Here is a 21,922-nt window from a genome sequence, read left to right on the forward strand (position 1 = left end):
TGATTTCAGGTCATTTTATAGCTTGGAGAATAAAGAGATCATGTTCAAGAAGTACGTAGCCTTGGAGATGGTAAATAATCATAGTGCTGGGAAAGATCTATGACCAGAGCCTGTTAGACACTATTTGTGCTTTGCCCCTTGAGCACAGGCTCTCATTGTGTAGTCACACTCTCTAGAATGCTGGGGTGAAGGGTGAGGTAATTGGAAAAACAGCCTGTGAAACAGATGATCATTGACTAAAGCAGAAAGGTGGCAGCAGCATCCCCCCTGCAATTGCCTGACCATAGCCAGGGGCTCTGCACACTCATCTCCAGATGGAGTCTTGTTCCAGCTATTCAAACACAGAGTCACAAAGGATATATGTACGAGTCCATGTGGAGGTGAGTGTCTCCTTTCTTTTCATATTTTTTTATTCTACTAAGAATGTTTACTTTCACATACTCTGAAAATGAAGAGAAACTAAATGAGACACTGACAAATAAGTGTTGTTCCAAATAGGGCAACCAGATTGACAAATAGGGCCCAGGACTCTTGGCCCATGAATACTTCGGTTGTTACACGATCTGCGGGCTTGTAATGGGGAGGTAAGGGCTGAGATCTCCCTAAAAGGTTGAAATCCTGTAGGAATCCAGTTTTAACTATGAATTTCTCCAGATTATGGGATGATGACAGAGTGGTTACTTTGCCTTGTTCCCTCTACTTATACAGTGTTTGTGTTGTTTTTGGGTTTTTTTTTTTTTTTACCCCATTTGTTATATCACCCTTTTTCATCATCCTTCTCCTGAACTTCCCTGAAAGCTCACTATCCCCCACCGCGTCCCATCCCTCTGCATGCTCTCTTCATCAGTTACCTGACCTTGGGAGGTCCTGCTAGTCTTTGGGCCAAGTGTTAACTGTATTTTCCCCTCCATCCTCAGTAGCACAGCTAAGGCCAAGCCGGAGTATTTTAGTAAAATGAAGGTTTGTATATGACAGAATGAAGTCTCCAGCAACCTGATTGTGGAGCTGACATATTGTTGCACATTCTCTTCAACTTGGGTTCTCTTGTAGTGTCACCCATCTGGCAAGGAGCCAGCTTCTTCCTCTTTATTCCTTTTCTCTTTGGAGAAGTAAAACATGGAGTGTTGGGGGGAAGGTGGTAAAAAATGAGAGAGATCAAAGCCTCCTTGAGTTCCTTTATGAATCTGTCACCTCCCAAAAGGAAACACAATCTTAAAGTTAGGGTACATTCCTTCTCCAAGTTTTTATACCCTAAATATATGTATGTAAACATACAGTCTATATAGTGTTGCTTTTTAAAAATCTGCATTAAGTGGTATATACATACCTCTCTGCATTTCTATTTAGCATTATGTTTTCAAGATTTTCTATGTATTGGGGCGCCTGGGTGGCGCAGTCATTAAGCGTCTGCCTTCGGCTTAGAGCGTGATCCCGGCGTTCTGGGATCGAGCCCCACATCAGGCTTCTCCGCTGGAAGCCTGCTTCTTCCTTTCCCACTCCCCCTGCTTGTGTTCCCTCTCTCACTGGCTGTCTCTCTCTGTCAAATAAATAAATAAAATCTTAAAAAAAAAAAGATTTTCTATGTATTAATGCTTCTAGTTCTAGTTCATTTTAATCTGTATTTCATTATATGAATATATCATAATTTATCAGTTTTCCTACTGATGAATATTTAGACTATTTGCAATTTTTTTGACATTATAAATAAGGCTGTGATGTACCCCTCTGTGTATATCTTTTTGTGTGTATGACCATGTTTGAGAATTTCTTTAGCTTACACCTAAAAGTAAAACTGCTGTAGGGTAGACACCTCTTAACTTTACTAGACATTACAGAATTGTTCCCCAGAGTAGTTGCTCCAGTTTGCATGTCTGCCAGCAGTGTATGAGAGTTGTTGTTTCCCTGTATCTTGGTCAACACTTGGTATTATCAGACTTCAAAAATTTTGCCATTCTGACGTATGTGAAATGGCATCTCATTAAATTTAATTTGCACTTTCCTGACTACTAATAGAGTTAATGTCTTTCTCCTCGATTTTCTATCACAGTTTCCTATTTCTTTCATAGCACTTAACCACATGTTGTTATTATGGGTTGGTTGATTTGTATGTTCATTGCCTACCATCCTGTCTAGAACATAATCTCTGTGAGAACAGGGATCACATCTCTCTTGTTCACTGTTTTATCCGCAGACCTCAATCCAGGGTCTGGTAGTAGAGATTCAATAAATAGTTGTTTAATGAAGGAACCTGCTAGTGGAAGAGGCGGGGAGGTGGTTCCTTGGTAAGTCTGCTATTACTACAAGAGAAATGCTCGTACAGTAACTGGAATTTATTTCTTTATATTCCTCCCATCCAAACCCTCTACTTTATTTCGTAGCCAGTTCGAAGTATCTGGTTCTTTCCTTCATTTCTTATATCCCCTTTCCAAGCCTTTTGAATAGGCTTGAATAGAAGGTAGCAGAAATAGAGAATCATAGAAATAGTCACTCATGGTTTGATTTGATAGAGATTATCTGCTCCAGCCTGGGGCCTGTGATTTGAAATACACTGATATTGACTTAGCCGTGATTATTTTGTGCCCCACATCAGAGAAGAAACCAAAGTTCTGATGAGGTTCATTATTAGATAGCAAATTAAGTTGGAAGCCCTTTGCCTTTGTTGGGATTCTTATTGAAAGAATTAATCTTATCCTAACTACTATCAGACTCTCTGAGATAGGCGAGGACTTCATCAGCAGAAATTCACTAGTCTAGGCATGGTAATTTTTTATTTTTGAGAAATACAGACATCCAAGAGTACTAGAATAAATCTCAGTGACTTCTCTACAGTTCCCTTTTTTCTGCCCAGTCATTCTTAGTGCTGGTCCCAGCAGCTCCAATTGCAACTTATTCCAGCTTTATCTAGTTCCTGAGTTCTGTTCTGACTACATTTTAAACTATTCATTGTCTCTATTAGGATTCTTTGGGAGTGCAGGGAACAAACCCACCTAAGCTAGCTTAAACTAGACACAATCCAGGAATGTCTCAGAAGTTAAGATCAGAGACAGCTAGAACCAAGAACTAGAGCAGTGGAAATGTCTACTAAAAGCTCCCAAGTGGGGTGCCTGGGTGGCTCAGTTGTTAAGCATCCAACTCTTGATCTCAACTCAGGTCTTGATCTCAGGGTTGTGAGTTCAAGCCCCCTCCATGCCCAGTATGGAGCCTACTTAAAAAATAAAAATAAAATAAAATAAAAGCTCCAGGTTTGCTTCTCTTTTCAAGAAACAACCAAGTCAAGGATAAAATCTTTGTCCCAATTATAATATTCTCAGGGAAGGATGCATACCCAGCATGAACCAGATGCCCACCTGTCTCCAAAAGCCATAACCATAACGTTACTTCTACAAACATGGCAGCCAAGAGCCACTCCTGTAATGTATGGATGACACAGGAGGGCAGCTGCCAGAGGGGAAGAGATGTTAGGCAGAGGCACCAATAGATGTCTACTGAATTTATCAGTTGCTGAACATTAGTTTAGAGGCTCTGAAACCTAGCAGCTCCTTCATATCTTCTGCTTCCTTAACTTTTCTTCCCTAAGTCTTATCTGGCTCCTTATCCAGCTTGCTGTTCTCCTTTTCATAGCCACTTGCAAGTGTATTCTTAACAGATCCCTGACTGCCCTCACTTAAGATAGTGAGGATGAGAAGACGTATTTTTTCCTCTCGTTTGTTTGTTTATCTGGAAGGAATTAGAAAGTGTGTATCATAACATCTCTCTGGTATGCTTATAGTCCAGTGATGTGTCCTGCCCCTGCAAGTAGGAAATAGCAGTAAATAGGTATTGTGGAACTTCAGCCACCTGGGAAGTCCATTCTGCCTTTGCTGAGACCATACATTCTCTTGTTACAGGAACATGACATAGAAACAACTCACGGTGTGGTCCATGTCACCATCAGAGGCCTACCAAAAGGAAACAGACCAGTTATCCTGACATATCATGACATTGGCCTCAATCGTATGTATTTGATTTTATATCTTCCTTTTTATTTTAATACTTGAACTTTGTGTATTTATTTTTAAAAAGAAGAAATCCCAGTGTTCTAACAGAGCACAGGTTTTTTCCTCTCTGTCTTATCCTTCCCTCCTCGTTGCCACATATGTTAATGGGAGGATTACGGTGTCTGGGAACTGTTCAGGAGAATGTGTTTGGGGATACTGGAATTATATCTCACCTTTGTGTCTTAACTGCTAAAGGATGAACTGGTTAAGAGAGTAGAACCAAGGGGCGCCTGGCTAGCTCGTCAGTAGAGCATGCAACTCTTGATCTTGGGGTCGTGAGCCCCACGTTGGGCATAGAGATTACTTAAAAAATAAAAAATAAAGTGTGTCTCTTAAGAAAAAAATCAGTTGTTTATTTTGTTTACATCTATACTTCTTTGGTTCTTTTTATATTTCAAGTTAGAAAATCCAAAGTTTGAACTTAACTTTGTTGTGAGCTCTTCAAGATGAATTAGTGAAAGTGTTCTTGCTGTGGCCTGTCATCCGTGATTTTAAGTGGACTTTTCTAGATGGTAATATAAGATTCTGGCCCTAGCCACAGGCTCAGAGCCTATACTTGTGTTTTGTCCCATGCTTCTCTAGCTTACAAAAGTGGCCTACATTTGAGGCTACAGTCTAGTGCTGGAGCTATTGTAGCCTCTTTTGCATGAGAAGTGATATAAGCAGTTATACTAATAGGGTAGAAAGTGAAGCAGCAGCCCCTCTCTACACCCCAGCAATTTTGCCAAGAGACAGTCTTCCACATGGTGAATCTAAGCTGCCCAGGATATTTACTCTAGCCAGGTTCTTAGAATGTAGTCAGCGTCTCTGTGTCAGATGGAGGAATAAGGTACATGAGAAATGATAGCATTATGGGTGCAAGATTATTTCATGCAATACCAGAATCGGTTCCCATTTTGTAGACATTGTGTAGAATTGAGAATTTATTGTTGTTTTCAGGTCATTGAGATGTCTAGTATTCAGCCTTTAGGGCAGCTTAAATCACATTGTTCAGACACCTCATTTTAGCGGAACAGTGATTAAAAGGGGGGAAAAGAGTGAAAGAGGACGACATTATGGAATTAATTGAGTGAAGGAAAACTGGAGAGAAATGGAGAGGACTTTTATGTACAGTCTGTTGAAAATTGGGGAGAGATAGAGAACTTGCGTCTTATGAGTATTTTTACTCTTACAGATAAATCCTGTTTCAACGCATTCTTTAACTTTGAAGATATGCAAGAGATCACCCAGCACTTTGCTGTCTGTCATGTGGATGCCCCAGGCCAGCAGGAAGGTGCACCCTCTTTCCCAACAGGGTAAGGCCACAAGCAGGATCTTCTGGAAGGCATGCATTTAGACGAGCAGATGATTGAGCTCCAGTGGGAGAAGTAGTGTTGATTTTAGCATAGCCTAGGAGTTATACTTATCAACCAACCACCCTCCCTATTTCTCTTCTTGCTCCAAGAGGACTGTTATGTACAGTGTGTTGAGGAAAACTGCATGTTTTCCTATATCCAGGAATGGTTCTCCATAGATGGGACTCTGTCTCCCTGTAATTGCAAGGCTTAAGTGTCTGAAACACCCACTTCTCGCTGTCCTATATCTGTCCCCTTCATCATCTTTTTAAAACTGTCATTTCTGTGTCCCTCCTTGAAACTTCCAACTACCTAGGCCCAAACTCCAATCCCTCTGAGCTTCCTGGGAGCACCTCGCCAACCTTACCTCCCAATCTGGTGACAGGAATTTGGATATTTTGTAACTGTTTATTCTGTGAAGCTGCCCTGTCAGCTAGAGATGCATTTTGAGTGGACTTGGAGCTCTTGGCCTCATCCTAAACCTGCTTTACATGGTGGAGCCACAGTCTCCCTCACTGTTCCCTGGACACTGTAATTACTGAGAAGACCTTGGGAAGAGGAGTGAAAGCACAAGCTGTAGAATGCTGGTTTTTCCCCTTTCCCTTGGCTCCTCTCCAGAGCTGCCTCTGCCAGTGACTGTTGGGAAGTAGAGCCCTGCAGATGAGTAAGAGCTAACACTTACGTGGGACTGGAACAACATTCCTCACACCGCCTAAAGCACTTCACATTTATTAAGTCATTTAATCCTCAGAGACCTTTGGGACAAATTTACTATTATTCCTGTTTTACAAGTGAGGAAACTGAGGCCCAGAAATGTTAAGTAACTTGGCCAGGATTACATAACAAATAAGTAGCAGAGCTGGAATTTTAACTTAGGCAGTTTGGCTCCAGAAGCCACGTTATTGACTATGTCGAAGCTGTTCTGTCTCTCAGATGCAAATTGGCCAGTGACCAGCGTATATCCAACTAAAGATCCAGTTCCTTTTCTCTGTTTTGTGCACAACTGGCTCAAGAGCACTTCCTTGCTTAAAAAGTGTTTCAAACAGAAGCAGGCTGCCTCCTCTGTCTGGTACAGAGTAAATCCTGCCTCATATATAGGAGATTGTCTCAAGATCTCTTTCCATCTCTGCTTCTGTAATCTCTTTGGATGTTCCCTTTTGTTGGATTCCTAGTCTGAATCAGTTTCTGGACTTGCCTGACCATCTTAGGATCCTATGGTTCATATCATACACCAGATTCAAAAGCAATATAGTAACCATGTTATCTTATGCCTGAGTAAAGCAAATCAGCATTCATGATGAGTCCAGGAACTGTGACTAGGTGGTTAGGCCCAGTAAGGCTTTGTTTATTCTTTCCTTTAGCTGCCTGAATATAAGCCACAGACCAAGAGCCACTTCTTCAGTTGACTCTTACTGCTGGAAGTTTACTGAGCCTCAATCTCAGTTAAAGTGATTATTAGGGATTTGGAAATGCACTAGGAGAGAGCCATATTACCTGTTCTTTTCAAATGGCTTCCTCTGGTCCCAGAGACTGCCCTTTAGAATATGGAGAACATGGATTCTTCTTTCTTCTTAGCGTGGAAGAGTAGAGAGTTGCACAACATGTCACAATCATTTCCACACTTCATCTCCTTTCAGCCTTTGTTAAAGAGAATGTTTTTATCTAAGAACCCCATATTCTTCTAGCTATTCTTGTGATTGGGAAATGTGAGTGTATTCTAAGTCAGAGGTATCTTCTGAATTTCAGGTACCAGTACCCCACAATGGATGAGTTGGCTGAAATGCTGCCTCCTGTTCTTACCCACTTAAGGTAGGTTCATTCTTCAGTTCTTTCACAGTTTTTATTGACTTTCTACGATGTGTCCAATCTTGGGGCTATGATGGTGAGCAAAAGGAATAGTCACTGTCCTCATGGAGCTTACATCTTAGTGGGAGGAATAATTAACAGCAAATAAGCAAACAAATAATCACAACTAAAGTGCTATAAGAGAAGTCAGTGAGGGTGATATTAGAGAAGGATCAGGTTCACAGAGATATGGCTAGCTGGGCAGTGCCTCTCTAAGAAGTTGTCATCTAGGGGCAACTGGGTGGCTCAGTTGGTTAAGCGACTGCCTTTGGCTTAGGTCATGATCTCAGGGTCTTGGGATCAAGCCCCGCATTGGGCTTCCTGCTCCTGGGGGAACCTGCTTCTCCCTCTGCCTGCCACTCCCCCTGCTTGTGCTCTCTCTCTCTCTCTAAGTAAATAAAATCTTTTAAAAAATTCCGTTAATAAATTCCTTTTAAAAAAAAAGTTGTCATCTAGGCTGAGACCTAGACAGAGAGCCAAGCAAGATGATTCTAGACAGAGGGAATAGTATTTCCAGAAGTCTTAGACCAAGTGAGCAAGTAGGAGAAAGGCACAGAGTGAAATCTGAGAAAGAGGCAAGGACCAGATTACATAGTCTCACAGATCAGGTAAGAATTTGGGATTTTATTCAAAAGATATGTATGGGTTTTAAGTAGGGGATTGATATCCAGTTTTATCTTTTATTTTTATTTTTATTTATTTTTATTTTTTTTAGTTTCAGATGTAGAATTTAAAAATGGGTTGGATAAGAATGTGCATTAATTTTACTCTTTTTTTCAATTTAGTCTTTTAAAATGATCACTCTATAAAAGTTGCATTTCAGCAAAGCTGTTTACTTTTTTAATTTATTTTTTTTTATTTTTATTTTTTTTTAAGATTTTATTTATTTATTTGACACAGAGAGACAGCCAGTGAGAGAGGGAACACAAGCAGGGGAAATGGGAGAGCAAGAAGCAGGCTCCTAGCGGAGGAGCCTGATGTGGGGCTCGATCCCAGAACGCCGGGATCACGCCCTGAGCCAAAGGCAGACGCTTAACGACTGCGCCACTCAGGTGCCCCTATTTTTTATTTTTTTAAAGATCTGTCTATTTATTTTAGAGAGGTGGAAGGCGCAGAGGGAGAGGGAGAGAGAATCCACAAGCCGACTCCCTGGCTGAGCACAGAGCCAGATGCAGGACTCAATCCCTACCTGAGCCAGAACCAAGAGTCAAGCACTTAACTGACTGCACCACCCAGGTGCCCCAAGCTGTTTACATTTTTAAAAGGGATTACTCTAGCTGTGGAGAGAATGGGTTGGAGAGGAGTAAAAGAGAAAAAGCAGGGAGACCTTTAAACTATTACAGCAGTCAGGCAAGAGGTAATAGCCTGAGTACTGGATGCCCTCAGGGGAATGCAGTGAAGGAGATAGAGATAGGAAAGAAATATTTTGGAGGTAGACTCTACAGGACTCGCTGTTGAGTTGGACATGGAGGTGACAGGAGAGGGAACTGTTAGAATGACTCCCAGGTTTTAGTCCTATTTCATTTAATCCTTAAAATCAACTTAGAAGTAGGTAGTTATATCCTTTTGTAGATGGGAACTGAGGCTCAGAATTAGAGAACTTTGTCAAATTCTAGAATCCAGTAAGCATCAGAGCCAGATTTGAACCCAGTTGTATTTTTTCCATTATGCCATGTCACTTCCAAATGAGTTAACCTTATCGGTGTTGGTTATATCCCCTTTCATAGTCTGAAAAGCATCATTGGGATTGGAGTTGGAGCTGGAGCTTACATCCTCAGCAGATTTGCAGTAAGTACATAGAGGATTAGTCTCAATACCCTTGAGGCACTGCCTAGGTCACAGCTCTACTTCTGTGTTAGTTACCAGGTACTACTCTGGGTCTTCTGTATTTCTGTAAATTCCGTGAACAGCAGATACAGGTTTGTTTATAAAGCCCTGTTTTGTACTTACAGTACCTGAAAAATCACAAATGAGGGAGTACATCATCAATAAAAGGTAATTGTTAGAGAGGACTTATGGAATTTTGTGCAGCCTTTAAAATTTTGTAAGAAGAGCTTGTAATGATATGTGATTCACATATACTGTAATGTTAACAAGAAAGTTAGACTACAGATCCACATAGTTTGTCATAAGCATAGGAAAGGACTGGAAGGAAATATACCAAAATGTGAACAGGGATTAATGTTGTATAGTTAGGTAAAATACAAGCTTTTATTTCCTAATTTTTATAATTTCTATTTATCAGATTTTCTATAGTGAGCATAATCAGTGTAATCAGAGGGAAGGAAAGTAAACTAGAGAGTTTTGAGTGTACATAGAAATGTTTGTTTTGATTTCTACTTAAGAAATAGAAATAAAGAAATTTTTTAGATGCCTCCTGCGTCATAGGACAGTCTTCTGGGGCAGGGTGGTGTCACCCATTTGTGTGGTTTCTGAAAAAAATGTAAGAAGCTCCTTTTGGGGACAAGGGCATATGAGTATGAAATTCGCCAGTATAAGCCGCAGCAGCCCCTTATGCCAAGTAGTTCCAAGGGTACTTTCCCAGCAGGGAAGACCCACCATAAGCTAAACAACTGCGGAGATGCCAAGTGCCTTCCTCTGCTGCAGAAATAAATATCACGTCTCCTCACAGATCCTTGCAAGGCAAGATCATTTGAAAGCACTTTAAGGAACTGGTTTTCCAGTTGCTAAGTCAGACTTAAAGAGCAATTTTTCCAAATATTCTTCCTAGCACCTCTCTGAAGTCTTACTTTCAAATCTGAGGCATTATGGCATAATGCATAATAAGAGATGAACCGTGCTCCAGTATTTTTTAGAAGAATGCTGGGAGTGGAATTTTTGAACGTTCTGTTTGTCTCCTATTTCAGCTCAATCATCCAGAGCTCGTGGAAGGCCTTGTGCTCATTAACGTTGACCCTTGTGCTAAAGGCTGGATTGACTGGGCAGCTTCCAAAGTAAGCACCAAATGGTATTCATTGGCTCGTCTTGGTCCCTTCTTGAAATGTCTTACTTTTATTTTTATTTTTTCATTGAAATATATCCAGTTAAAGGCAAAAACTTTTAAGTATATAGCTTGATGAATGTTTACATATGTAATTGCCACTCAGTCAATATACAGAATATTTCTACCTCCGGGGATTCCCTTGTGCCTTTTCTTTAATTAATACTTCCTCTCCTTCCCAGATATAACAGTCACTCTGACGTCTGTCACCATAAATTGGTTTCCTCTATTCTTAAATTTCATATAATTAGAATGCTAGAATACATATTCTTTTGTATCTGGCTTTTTTCATTCATTGTTGTCAGCGATCCACCTTCATGTTAGGTGTAATGGTAGTTCGTTTTATTTTATTTATTTATTTAGTTAGTTACTTAGTTATAGAGGGAGAGAGTGAGGGGAGGGGCAGAGGGAGAGGGGGAGAGAAAATCTTAAGCAGACTCCAAGCCCAGCATCCCCAGCCCTGTGCAGGGCTCAATCTCACAACCCTAAAATCATGACTTGAGCCAAAAGCAAGAGTCAGACGCTCAGCTGACTGAGCCACCCAGGTGCCCCACAGTACATGTTTTCATTTTTGTTAAATAATCTATGGTGTGAATAGGGTGAGGGAGTGGGAAAGAGAATCTCAAACAGATTCCCCGCTGAGGGCGGAGCTGGATGTGGGCTTGATCTCAAGACCCTGAGATCATGACCTGAGCAGAAACCAAGAGTTGGACGCTTAACTATGCCACCCAGGTGCCCCTGCCAGTGTACTTTTAAAATCCATCTATCTCAGGGTTGTAGGATTGAGCCCCAGGTTGGGCTCGCTACTTAGCGCAGAGTCTGCTTGTCCCTGTCCCTCTGCTTCCCCCCAACCCCCAAGTGTACTCACGCTGTCTCTCTTTCTGTGTCTTTCTCGGCTCACTCTCTTTCTCCCATAAATTAAAAAACAATAATAATAAATAAATAAATATCTTTTTAAAAATAAATAAATCCATTTATTTCAACTTTAGTCCATTCTGATGACATGTAAAATTCCTTTCCAGGGGCACCTGGGTGGGTCAGTCAGTTAAGTGTCTGCTTTCAGCTCAGGTCACGATTCCCTGGTCCTGGAATCCAGCCCCATTTCTGGCTCCCTGCTCAGTGTGGAGCCTGCTTCTCCCTCTGCCCCTCCAACTGGCTCGTGCTCTCTCTCTTAGTCTCTCTCTCTCAAATAAGTAAATAAATCTTAAAAAAAAAACTTAAAAAAATAAAATTCCTTTCCAAAGATTTCCCTTCACAAATTGTCTACAACTTTCTTTTGCATTCAGATTTTGTTTGAAGGCTTTTCTTTCCAAACAACCGGTCACATTTAGGACAAAATTACTTTCTTTTACCTCAACAAAAATGTATTCCCATTCCTTGCATATTCCTTACACATCTCCAACTTTTTTTACATATAGAGTTACTTTCTTTATTTTCGTCAGTCTTAATTACATTTAGCAGAATTTTAACTCTTAGAAACCTTAGTCTCCAGTGAAAACTCAGTAGTAACCAATTGTGAATTCTTACACCAGAATTCTTTAGATGGAAAATTTATGAGTCAATTAAGCACAAAGCATGTTTTTCAACAGATTTAAATATCCTTAGTTTGGGGCACCTGGATGGCTCAGTCGGTTAATCATATGCCTTGGGCTCAGGTCATGATCCCAGAGTCCTGGGAAGGAGCCCTGTGTCAGGCTCCCTGCTCAGCGGGGAGTCTTCTTCTCCCTCTCCCTCTGCCCCTCTCCCCCTCCCCCTCGCCCCTGCTTGTGCTCTCTCTCTCGCTCACTCTCTTTCTAAAATAAAATCTTCTAAAAATAAAATAAAAATATCCTTAGTTTTCTGCCAGAAGAAGCCAAAAGCACAAACCTGTGTTCAATAATCAATGCTTTACTAGTCCATCCTATTTGGAAAAGGCCTAGATGTCCAGCAAATTCAGTCCAATTTATCATCCAAGCAAAACTTTAAAGTTTCAGTTTACCAAAGACTTAGAAAGCTATCTTAACAATTACCCATGGAAACTTTGACACAGACAAAATTAACCATCATCTTAAGCCCTCTTTTTGCTGACAAATTACAACAGAAATCATGAGCTTAGTTCACCTTCAGCAAACCTTGGCAGAATAAAAGTTTTGTATTTAATGCTGATAACTCTAAAGACATGTTTATCTTAATTAAACCAACAAACTTAAATTAGTTTAAATACTGAATATGTTCCACTTAAAAGTCAATCAGTTGGGTCAACTTAAAAGTCAATCAATTTGTTCCCCATTGTCAATTTTTATTAGAGACACTGGTGGGGAAATCTGAAGTGGATGTTAGTCCAAGGGGGTACACTTCGTTCCTTGACAGGGGAGGAGGAGCCAATGGTGCCAGAGGCACCAAGGATGGTACAGGAGCCAGTTATACAGGCTGCACCCCAAGGTGGTGCAGAAACAGAGGAAGGGGTGAGGTGCCACCAGGAAGCCTGGAGGTGGACACAAGCCTAGAGGGCAAAGAAAGAAATCTCCTGGTCCTAAAGCTCATCAGCTTAGAGATGAAAAGCCAGGTGTTTTTTTCCACCAACAGGTGGAATTAGGCAGTCCATGTCAGGCCAGAGAAGACAGGGAACTTCCCCAAAACATAAGGAGTTTTGGCAGCTGCTTGGGAATATTCCTTAAAGTCCCTGTCACGAGGTAGACTAACCACAGACAGTTGGCTCCAGTTGTCATAGCCATTAACCCAGGAAATGAATGAGGGAGAAGCTCCCACATACAAGAGTAACCTGTGTCTATTAGGAAGGAGGAACAGTGAGAGAGTCAGTGTGCCCCTCATTAGGGATGGCCTGTGTTTCCTCCTGCAACATGGGTTTATTCGGAGGAGGTCTGTTTAGACAATTATCATCCAGTATATCAGCAAGGAGTTTCCTAGCCTGCTTAGTAGCCAAATACTAGAGGCCCTTAGGTCGGGGTCCTGATTTAGAACCAGGAAGGCCTGGACAGAGGGTACCTATTTGTCCTATTTCCTGAGGAAGGAATCTAACTGATAGATCATATTGAGGCTGTGCGGTGTTACAAAAGATCAGTTTGCAATCTGAATTGCTTCCAGTGGGTTAAAAGGCATCCCAAAGGAGAGTCCTTGGGAACCGAAGAAGCAGCCCAGAGAAGGTCCATTACCAAGAAAATCCCCCCCACCCTACCCCCCCCCCACTCGTGGGTGGCGTCCCACACAGTATATGTCAGAGGTTCCTGGTGTCAAAGCAGCCAGAGGTATCCCTTGAATAAAATTGCTATGATGGCCATGATCACCACCCTGCCCTGCCATAAAGGCCCTGTAGGAGGGATTGCTGGCGTCTCCTCGCTTCACCCATTGCTTCTTAAGCTACAAATGGGTGCCAGTGAATGGACCAAAATACCATGCCCTGCCATGCCGTGAAGAACCTGCCATTTTAAACACATGGAAAACACTCAAAAAGTTTTCCAAGGAAAAGTTACCCAATTTTGTAATTTAAGTGGTTAGTAGGGGACATCGATGAAGAATGGTAAAGATAGAAACCTGTCATGGTCTAAACCACATTCCAACACATGTAGTCTTTACAGCCGACTTCCCTAGGAAATGGTCCCTGATTGGGTTTTAATTCAATCAAGTATTGGTTTCAGCTGGCTCTGGGTGGAGGTCTTGTGGCCAGAAATGGCTAGACCAGAGATGTCACATTAGACCAATGAGGAGGAAGCCTTACATGGGAGTCTTAAGATTGGCAGTCGTACTAGTGACTTAGGTGGCTGTCCCGTGTCCAAGAAAGACAGCATTGTATAAGAATAGGAATAAAGAGAGGGCATCAGGTTTCTGGGTCTTATTACCATTCTGGCCAGGGTACTAGCTTCCAGCCAAAAGACAGGCTTCTGTTCCTCCCCGTGGAGTAGCTGAGGGCTAGAGGAACGCAGCCTGAGCAATGGACGTGAAAGTGTTTCAATAAGACCATACTCCTTGAATACCCTCTGAATGAAAGTAAGAAGAGAAGAGAGAATAACTCACCAAGTTTGTACTGAAGCTGAAGTCCAGATGAAGGAAGATGCAGAATCCCAGTATAGGCCACCAAAATACGATGTGGGATTGTCGTGCCCAAAGGTCAGGAAAGAATTCTTGAGACGTTTACGGTGTGAAAGGGTGTTTTTATTATAGCATGGAGACAGGGCCCATGGGCAGAAAGAGCTACACTGGGATTGTGAGGAGCTATTGATTATATACTTTTAAGTTTGGGGGCTGGGGATGGTAGAGAGAACCTAAGTCTCTAAAGGGAGTTTTGCACGTTAAGGAAGAGTTATAGGATCCTGGAGGTCTGGCTATTGTCAAGATAAGGTGGTTTTTAGTCTCTAGCAAAACATTAACATTAAAGCAGCCATGAGTTCGTTGAGGAATGTCACACATATCCCACCTCTGGCAGGGTGGAGGGAAGAGTGCTAGCCTTCAATTTGCCTTTTGCTCCCTCGTTGTAATGACTTTACAAATATAAACAATCCCAGCAACAACCAGAGTGAAAAGAGGAAATAAGAGTAAAAGCATAGTATCGTATAACTTTTGCTTTGAACTGACCTGTGCTAAAAAAGTCATTCACTGTTTTAGATTAGAAAAGGAATTACTTTTGAAACATTTTTCTTTATTCAGTACAAATATTATTTGTAAATTATTGTAATCTGAAACTTTTAATCCGAAACTATGAGGTTGAGATTAAAGCAGCAATGTTATAAAGTTTTCCAGAGAAAAAATAACCCAAGCTTTCATTACCTGCTAAAAGATGCTAATGTAATAATAATCTCATTTTTAAACAAATACCTATTTTTAAGTATTTTTAAGTTGCCATAAATGTTTATTCTAATACACCACTGGATATAGCCTCCAAAATACCACTCCCAGCTTGTCATATGTATCAAAGCTTTACAGATATTCAACCATGAGATCCAGTAATTCAGTATCTAGGAACGTACCTGAAGGATAAATAGTGATACTTAAAAGCTTTAAATAGAAGGATAATAATTTTTTAAGAATCTAATACCTGTCTAGTATTTCCTGATGTGATTTGATGTGGGGTCCAAGAGTGAATGGCCAAGAAAGAATTCTTGAGCTGGTTTTATTAAAGCACGGGGACAGGACCCAGGGGCGCAAAGAGCTATATCGGGATTATGAGGAGCTATTGACTTTATACTTTTAAGTATATAGCTAGCTGTTGTTAGGAAAACGTCATCCATTACTGTCTAGTAAAAACCTGGTCATGAGACCCTTCAGATGTTTATCAGCGGGCCATATGCTTGGAGGATGATTGCTAACATGTATCTTGAGGGGTAGAGATAAAGGAAGTTTCCCAAGGAATTTTTTTTAAGTGGGGAGGGGCAGAAGGAGAGGGCAAGAGAGAATCTCAAGCCGGCTCCACACCCCGCGCAGGGCCCAACATGGGTCTTGATCTCACAACCCTGAGATTATGACCTGAGCTGAAACCAAGAGTCAGTCACTTAACCGACTGAGCCACACCAGGTGCTCCTCCAAAGGAGTTTTTATATGTTGAAGAAGACTTACAGGAGCCTGGGGTGCCTGGATAATGGTCAGCTAAGTTTGCCTTTTGCCCTTAGCAAAGTGTCAACATGGAGGCACCTGAGCTCCCAGAGGAAGGCCACTCTGCCTGTTTCAAGGACTTGTCAATGGGCTATAGCCAGTAAGGAAATGTAATTTTTTCTTTTGCCTTTGCTTCCCGCATCAAGTAGAGCATCCACCTCTTCATTTCAGGGTTGTGAGTTCAAGCCCCACATTTGGTATAGAAATTACATTAAAAAATCAGTGAAAATGCTGGTCTTGCCCACTATATTAAAAAAAAAAAAAGGAAAAAGAGAAAAGAATTTGTTACTAATAGTTATATCTTTGGCTGGTAGCATTACAGAGGATTTTTATTTTCTTTTTCATATTCCATATTTTCCTGATTTTCTGTGATAAGCCTGTATAGCTTTTAAATTACTTTAAAATATTAAAATATTCCACCTACTGGAATTTTAAGAAATAAAACAAATGAACAAAGGCAGAAAAAAAGAGAGACAAACCAAAAAAACAGACTTTAGCTGGAGAACAGATGGTTACCAGAGGGGAGGTGAGTGGGGGGATGGGTGAAATAGGTGAAGAGGATTAAGATTATACTTACTTTGATGAGCACTGTGTAATATATGTAATTGTTGAATTACTATATTATGCATCTGAAACAAATATAACACACTGTATGTTAAGTACACTAGAATTAAAAAAAAAAATGCTCTACCTACCAGTAGACTAGATTCTAAAAAATTTATCCATTTCTCCCCACATTCAAGTTCTAGAGAAATATGCATACTCTAGCTTTGGGTGAAATATATTAATGATGCTATTGCCAGATGCTGTGGAAAATTCTTCCTTATAATCTGACTTACTTAAAACTTGTTCTAATTGCTGTCCACTTATGTGGTTGTGTTAGAATTTACCTGAACACTCTCAATAATGTAAAACAAATTATGTGTAATAACCTAATAAAATTGTTATGAAACTTGAGAATGACCTTATGAGTATTAAACATGAACGGTTATTAATTCTAATTATCTTTAATTTATAGCAGTTTGATCATTGGTAACCCGTCTGAAGATTTCTGGGCTTCTTTCTTCCTTAATCTTTCTGGGACCATGTAATCCTGCTCTATGCATATCCATGTCTGTCTCCTCATCTCCTCTTCTCCATCTGCACTCCCAGTTCAGCACTTCACCTCTCATCCAAGTCAGCAGTAGGAATTAAGCATAAAACCGAGGAAGAAGGCTACAGGGAATCAGCAACATAATTTGAGTTGGAAATTTTTCTGAAAATAGACTAGCAGTCTGCAGATTTGCACAGATTGCTGCATTTATTAGACTGTGATATGCATCATTTTGAAATGGAAAAAATTAGGAAAATGTTCAAAACGCAAGAACATTCTGTAAACAGCAGTTTCCTCCCACTCCTTGAAATGAAGATAGCAAAAACTGGAGGAAAGAAAAAATTGTTTTTGTTTCTTGAGTGGCTCGAGAGTATTCTTAAGTCAATCCGTATTAGCCGTGTATCCAGTGTAAATGCATAAATATAGGCAGGAATGAAGTAGCTAATAGCCAAGAGTTCTAGGTCTTAAGTTTTCAAAGAAGGAATGACCAGCATTTCTTCTAGCAACCTGTTTCTTTCTTTTTTTTTAGGGGCACCTGGGTGGCTCAGTCAGTTAAGTGTCTGCCTTTGGCTCAGGTCATGATCCCAGGGTCCTGGGATTGGAAGGCATCTGGCTCCTTGCTCGGTGGGGAGCCTGCTTCTCTCTCTCCCTTCCTCTCTGCCTGCCGCTCCGCCTGCTTATGCTCTGCCAGATAAATAAATAAAATCTTTTAAAAAAAAGAAAAAAAAAGAAAAGATTTTTAAAAACATTTATTTGAGAGAGGGAACACGATGGGGAGAGGGGCCGAGGGAGAGGGTGAGATCATGACCTGAGCCAAAGGCAGACACTTAACCTACTGAGTCACCCAGGCGCCCCTCTAGCCACCTATTTCAAAGCAGGTGATATTATTCCCCTGGAAGGGAGACCATTTTTTTCTGACTTGTTTTTTGTTCTCATATATCTTGAAACCACCATCTCATGAAAATGCGTGACACTGACATGTGCTTTTGTTTGTTGAGGGATAGCATGTGTACAGTAAGGTGCACTAATCATAAGTGGACAGCTTGATAAATATGTATGCTTAACTCCCTTGACACCAAGCTTTTGTCTTTTTAGCTCTCAGGCTTGACAACCAATGTCGTGGACATTATTTTGGCTCATCACTTTGGTCAGGTAAGTGCCTATTCCAACCAGGACAGCTTGTTTGTTGGCTTGCAGCAAAACCTTATTTACCTCAGGAAAGAGGGGGTACCTTAGAATTCACCTGATCCTCGTGGGTGCCACTTCCAGGGCAGAGTGTGATGCATGTGGCTCAGCAGAGGCCAGTCTTAGGGGAGAGGCATTAATTCAGTGCCACTTGGCTCTTGGCATTTGAAGAGATGAGGGAAGACAGAATCCCCTCCCCCACCACCTGTTCTCTGTCAGCAGCCTGCCATCTGTTAATGTTTGACAACATCACGTGCCTCACCAAACATCTTCAGAGCCGTAATGAAATCTGGGAAAGGCTTCACAGAAATAGAAATTTCAGAGAAAAATGGAACCAAAAGAAACAAATATCAATGTTTAAAGAACCTTAGAGATTATCTTGTTCATTCCCATGTTTTACTGGTAAGGAAACTGAAGTCTATAGAGGAAATGACAGGTATGGATAATTTTTGGGTGGGAAAGGAAACCCCAGTCCTCTTTCCAGAAGGAAGAGTGAATTGGATAATAAGATTCTGAATGAGATAAGTATCATCTTATTTTTTGTGAGAGTTGGGGAAAGATCACTGTCGATTCTTCTTTAAATATTTGGTAGAATTCATAGTGACACCATCTGGGCCAAAGCTTTTCTTTGTGAATACTTTTTATGTTACTAATTTAATGTCTTTACTTATTAAAGATCTATTAAAATTTTACTATTTCTTGAGATGCTTTAGGTGATTTGTGTCTTTCTAGAAATTTGTCCATTTCATCTCAGGTATTACCCAGTTGGTTGGCATAAATTATTCATAATACTCCTTTATAATTCTTTTTAGTTCTGTAAGGTTAAAAATAATGTCTCCTCTTTCCTCCCTGTTTTTAGTAATTTGAATCTTATTTCTTTTTCTTTGGCAGTCCGGCCAACCAATTGTTGGTTTTATTGGGGTTTTTTTTCCTGTTCTTTTTAAATTCTCTATTTCATTTATTTGCACTCTAATAGTTGTTATTGCCCTCCTTCTGCTTGCTTTAAGTTTCCTCTTGTTTTTCCAGTTTCTTTCTTTCTTTTATTTAAGCAGGCTCCACCACACCCAGCACAGAGCCCAACGTGGGGCTCAGACTCACGACCCTGATATGAAGACCTATGCCGAGATCATGAGTCAGGTGCTTAACTGACTGAGCCACCCAGGCGCCCCTTCTTTTTCTAGTTTCTTAAGGTGGAAGGCTAGTTGTGGATTTGAGATTTCTTCTTTTTTTCATATAGGCGTTTACAGCTATAAATTTCCCTCTCAACACCACGTTAGCTGCAGCCCATAGTTCTGACGGTTTCATTTATCTCAAAAGTATTTTCTGATTTCCTTGTGATTCCTTAACCCATTAGTTATTTAGGAGTATTTTGTTCCATTTCCCAGATTTCCTTCTGTTATTGATTTCTAATTTTGTTCCATTGTGATCAGAGGATATACTTAACATTTCATTCCATTTTGAATGTATTGAGATTCATTTTATGTCCTACCATATGGTCCTAACGTGTGGCCTGTCTGTTCCATGTACACATGAGAAGGATGTGTATTCATTCTGCTGCTTAAGTGGAATGTACTCTGGGTGTCTTGTCAGGTCTGGTGGTTTACAGTGTTGTTCAATTCTTCTATTTCCTTGTCATCTTCTGCCTCATTATTCATCCATAAATTAAAGTGAGATATTAAAGTTAACAACTATTATTGTTGAATTTTCTATTTCTCCCTTCAATTGTTTGTTTTTGCTTTGTGTAATATGATTGTTTGTCTTCCTGATGTTATATTTTTATTTAACAGAACTTCGAACTAACCTTCTTTTGTTAGCCCCATCTTTACTCTCTGCTTGCAGAGAAAACTGGTGCCTAAAAGTCTTGAGCCTTTTCAGGCTACTTGGTACATGTTCACGGACTTCTTTCACTCCCCACTGCCAGCCTAGCATACCAAATCTGCTAAATGAACGATTATAGTCTTTCTTCTGCTTTCCCACTCTCAAGATATAATAGCTATTGTTACTTTTCCTGTTGCCTTTGTCCTTATGAGTTTATGACTTACAAAGAAAAATTTTTGCTGTTACCTTTGAGATTTTTCTGGAAGGAGTAAAGTTGTGTTTTAATCCAGCATCTTTAATTGGAAGTCTCAAAGACTGTGATTGTGATCTTTTCACAGGTGCTGAGTAGAGTGGGTACTCTCCTAAAGACATAGCATGCTTGGTTTTGACTGTAGACCTTAAAAACCAGTTCACAAAGTTTACAAAATTCCATGCTAAGTGCTGTGGAAGTATAGAAGATACAACCTTTATTCTCTGGGAGTTCACTCTGGAGGGAGATACGCTATACAGAAATACTATTGTAGCATAGATAAAAAGGGATAAGTAATAAGAACTACCTTTCATTGAACACCTACAAATTTCAGAGAAACATTTTATGTATATTAATCAATCTAATACTCTCTTAATAGAAATTGTATTATTCCCACTTTACAGATGAAGAATGAATTTGTTTCCAGCTAATAACATATTGAGGGAGGAGATTTGAAGCCAGATATTTGCCTAACTCTGAAGCTTTCCTCTTTCTACCATGCCAGGGTGCCTCAGGAGAGACACCATGAGGGGCCTAGAGGAATTCAAAGGCCATAGAGGTTTACTTCTGATTTGGGGATCAGGAAAGGGCCTCTATGTAGAGGAGGTATCCCAGCTGGGCCTTGAAGGAGAAATAAAATTCAAAATTTTAGATTTGGGGAAGAACAAGGAGTCGTTTTTTCAAAAACAAAGAAAGCCTTCCTTTCCATTTTGCTGTCAATTTAGAACTACTCTTAAAAAATAAAGTCTTGGGGTGCCTGGCTAGCTCAGTCGAAGTGTGCAACTCTTGATTTTTGGGGTCATGAGTTTGAGCCCCACTTTGGATATAGAGATCACTTAAATAAATAAAAAAACTTTCAGAAAAATAAAATTTAAGCAAGCAAATGTATATATTGCTTCTAATACTTAGAAATGGTAACAGCTAAGGTTTTGCAACATGAATAATCTCATTTTCACCAATAAGAAAAAACAACCATGGCGACACCCTCTTTTTCATCTATCAGATTTGCAAAAATTAAAAAGAATGGCCATTAAGGAAGGTTGTAGAGAAACAAGAAGTATAAATAAACAAGGCAGCTCCATATGTCCTGATAAGGAATGGTCTCTGATACTTTAAGGGGAGAAGCGGAGTGTAGAACAGTATGTCTAGCAGACCACAATTTGGGTTTAAAAAAAAAAAAAAAAGTGGGGAGGCAATTTATACATAACAGCTTTGCCTAAGAAGTTCCATTAGCACTTAAGCCAGTTTTATCATTTCTTCTCTCTTTTATCTCAAACTTTGCTGCCCAGACTCCTCTCCAGACCTTGAAGAGGGAGCTGGCTACACATTTCGTCTCTGATAGCTGTGTGCTTCATTTGGTGTTACTTTTCTTATTACCGTTTCTTTACCATTTACTGTATTTCCTCAGAGTGATCGTAGTGCCCTTTAGTTTCAGGTAGACTCTGATCCATTTGGTCAGTTTCCAACTGTATTCTTGGCTCACTTTACCTATATGGTAGTAAGAATGCAAACAGATATTCTCCTTATCTATATTTCTCTACGAAGTTTGATGGCGCCCTTTACACACTGCCCTGGATTAACTGGCTCTCTTACTATCCCTGATCCACTTCTTTCCTCCAAAGCAGACATTTTCCCTTCTGCTTAAAACTGCTTGCTGGGTGTGTGTGCACTTGTGTATATGTGTACACGTATGTACATACATGTTTATGCACACAAGAACCTGGCAACTGTTGTGATGACCTGAGAAGGCCAGCAAGAGAGACACCATTGGACAAT

The 21,922-nt window shown here is 40.3% G+C and overlaps 1 protein-coding gene across 5 annotated transcripts in view; it reads left to right on the plus strand.

The window, feature by feature from the left end:
* Positions 1-21,922, plus strand: part of NDRG3 (NDRG family member 3) — a 72,262-nt gene that overhangs the window by 36,442 nt on the left and 13,898 nt on the right. For all 5 annotated transcript variants that reach the window (XM_026503440.4, XM_026503442.4, XM_026503443.4 and 2 more), the window contains 6 exons: positions 3,888-3,993; positions 5,212-5,332; positions 7,118-7,180; positions 8,944-9,004; positions 10,084-10,170; positions 17,989-18,045. In XM_026503440.4, the coding sequence (XP_026359225.1) occupies positions 3,888-3,993; positions 5,212-5,332; positions 7,118-7,180; positions 8,944-9,004; positions 10,084-10,170; positions 17,989-18,045 (495 nt within the window). The remainder of the gene's footprint in view (positions 1-3,887; positions 3,994-5,211; positions 5,333-7,117; positions 7,181-8,943; positions 9,005-10,083; positions 10,171-17,988; positions 18,046-21,922) is intronic.

The sequence above is a fragment of the Ursus arctos genome, unplaced genomic scaffold, assembly GCF_023065955.2.
Source record: "Ursus arctos isolate Adak ecotype North America unplaced genomic scaffold, UrsArc2.0 scaffold_16, whole genome shotgun sequence".
NCBI lineage: Eukaryota > Metazoa > Chordata > Mammalia > Carnivora > Ursidae > Ursus > Ursus arctos.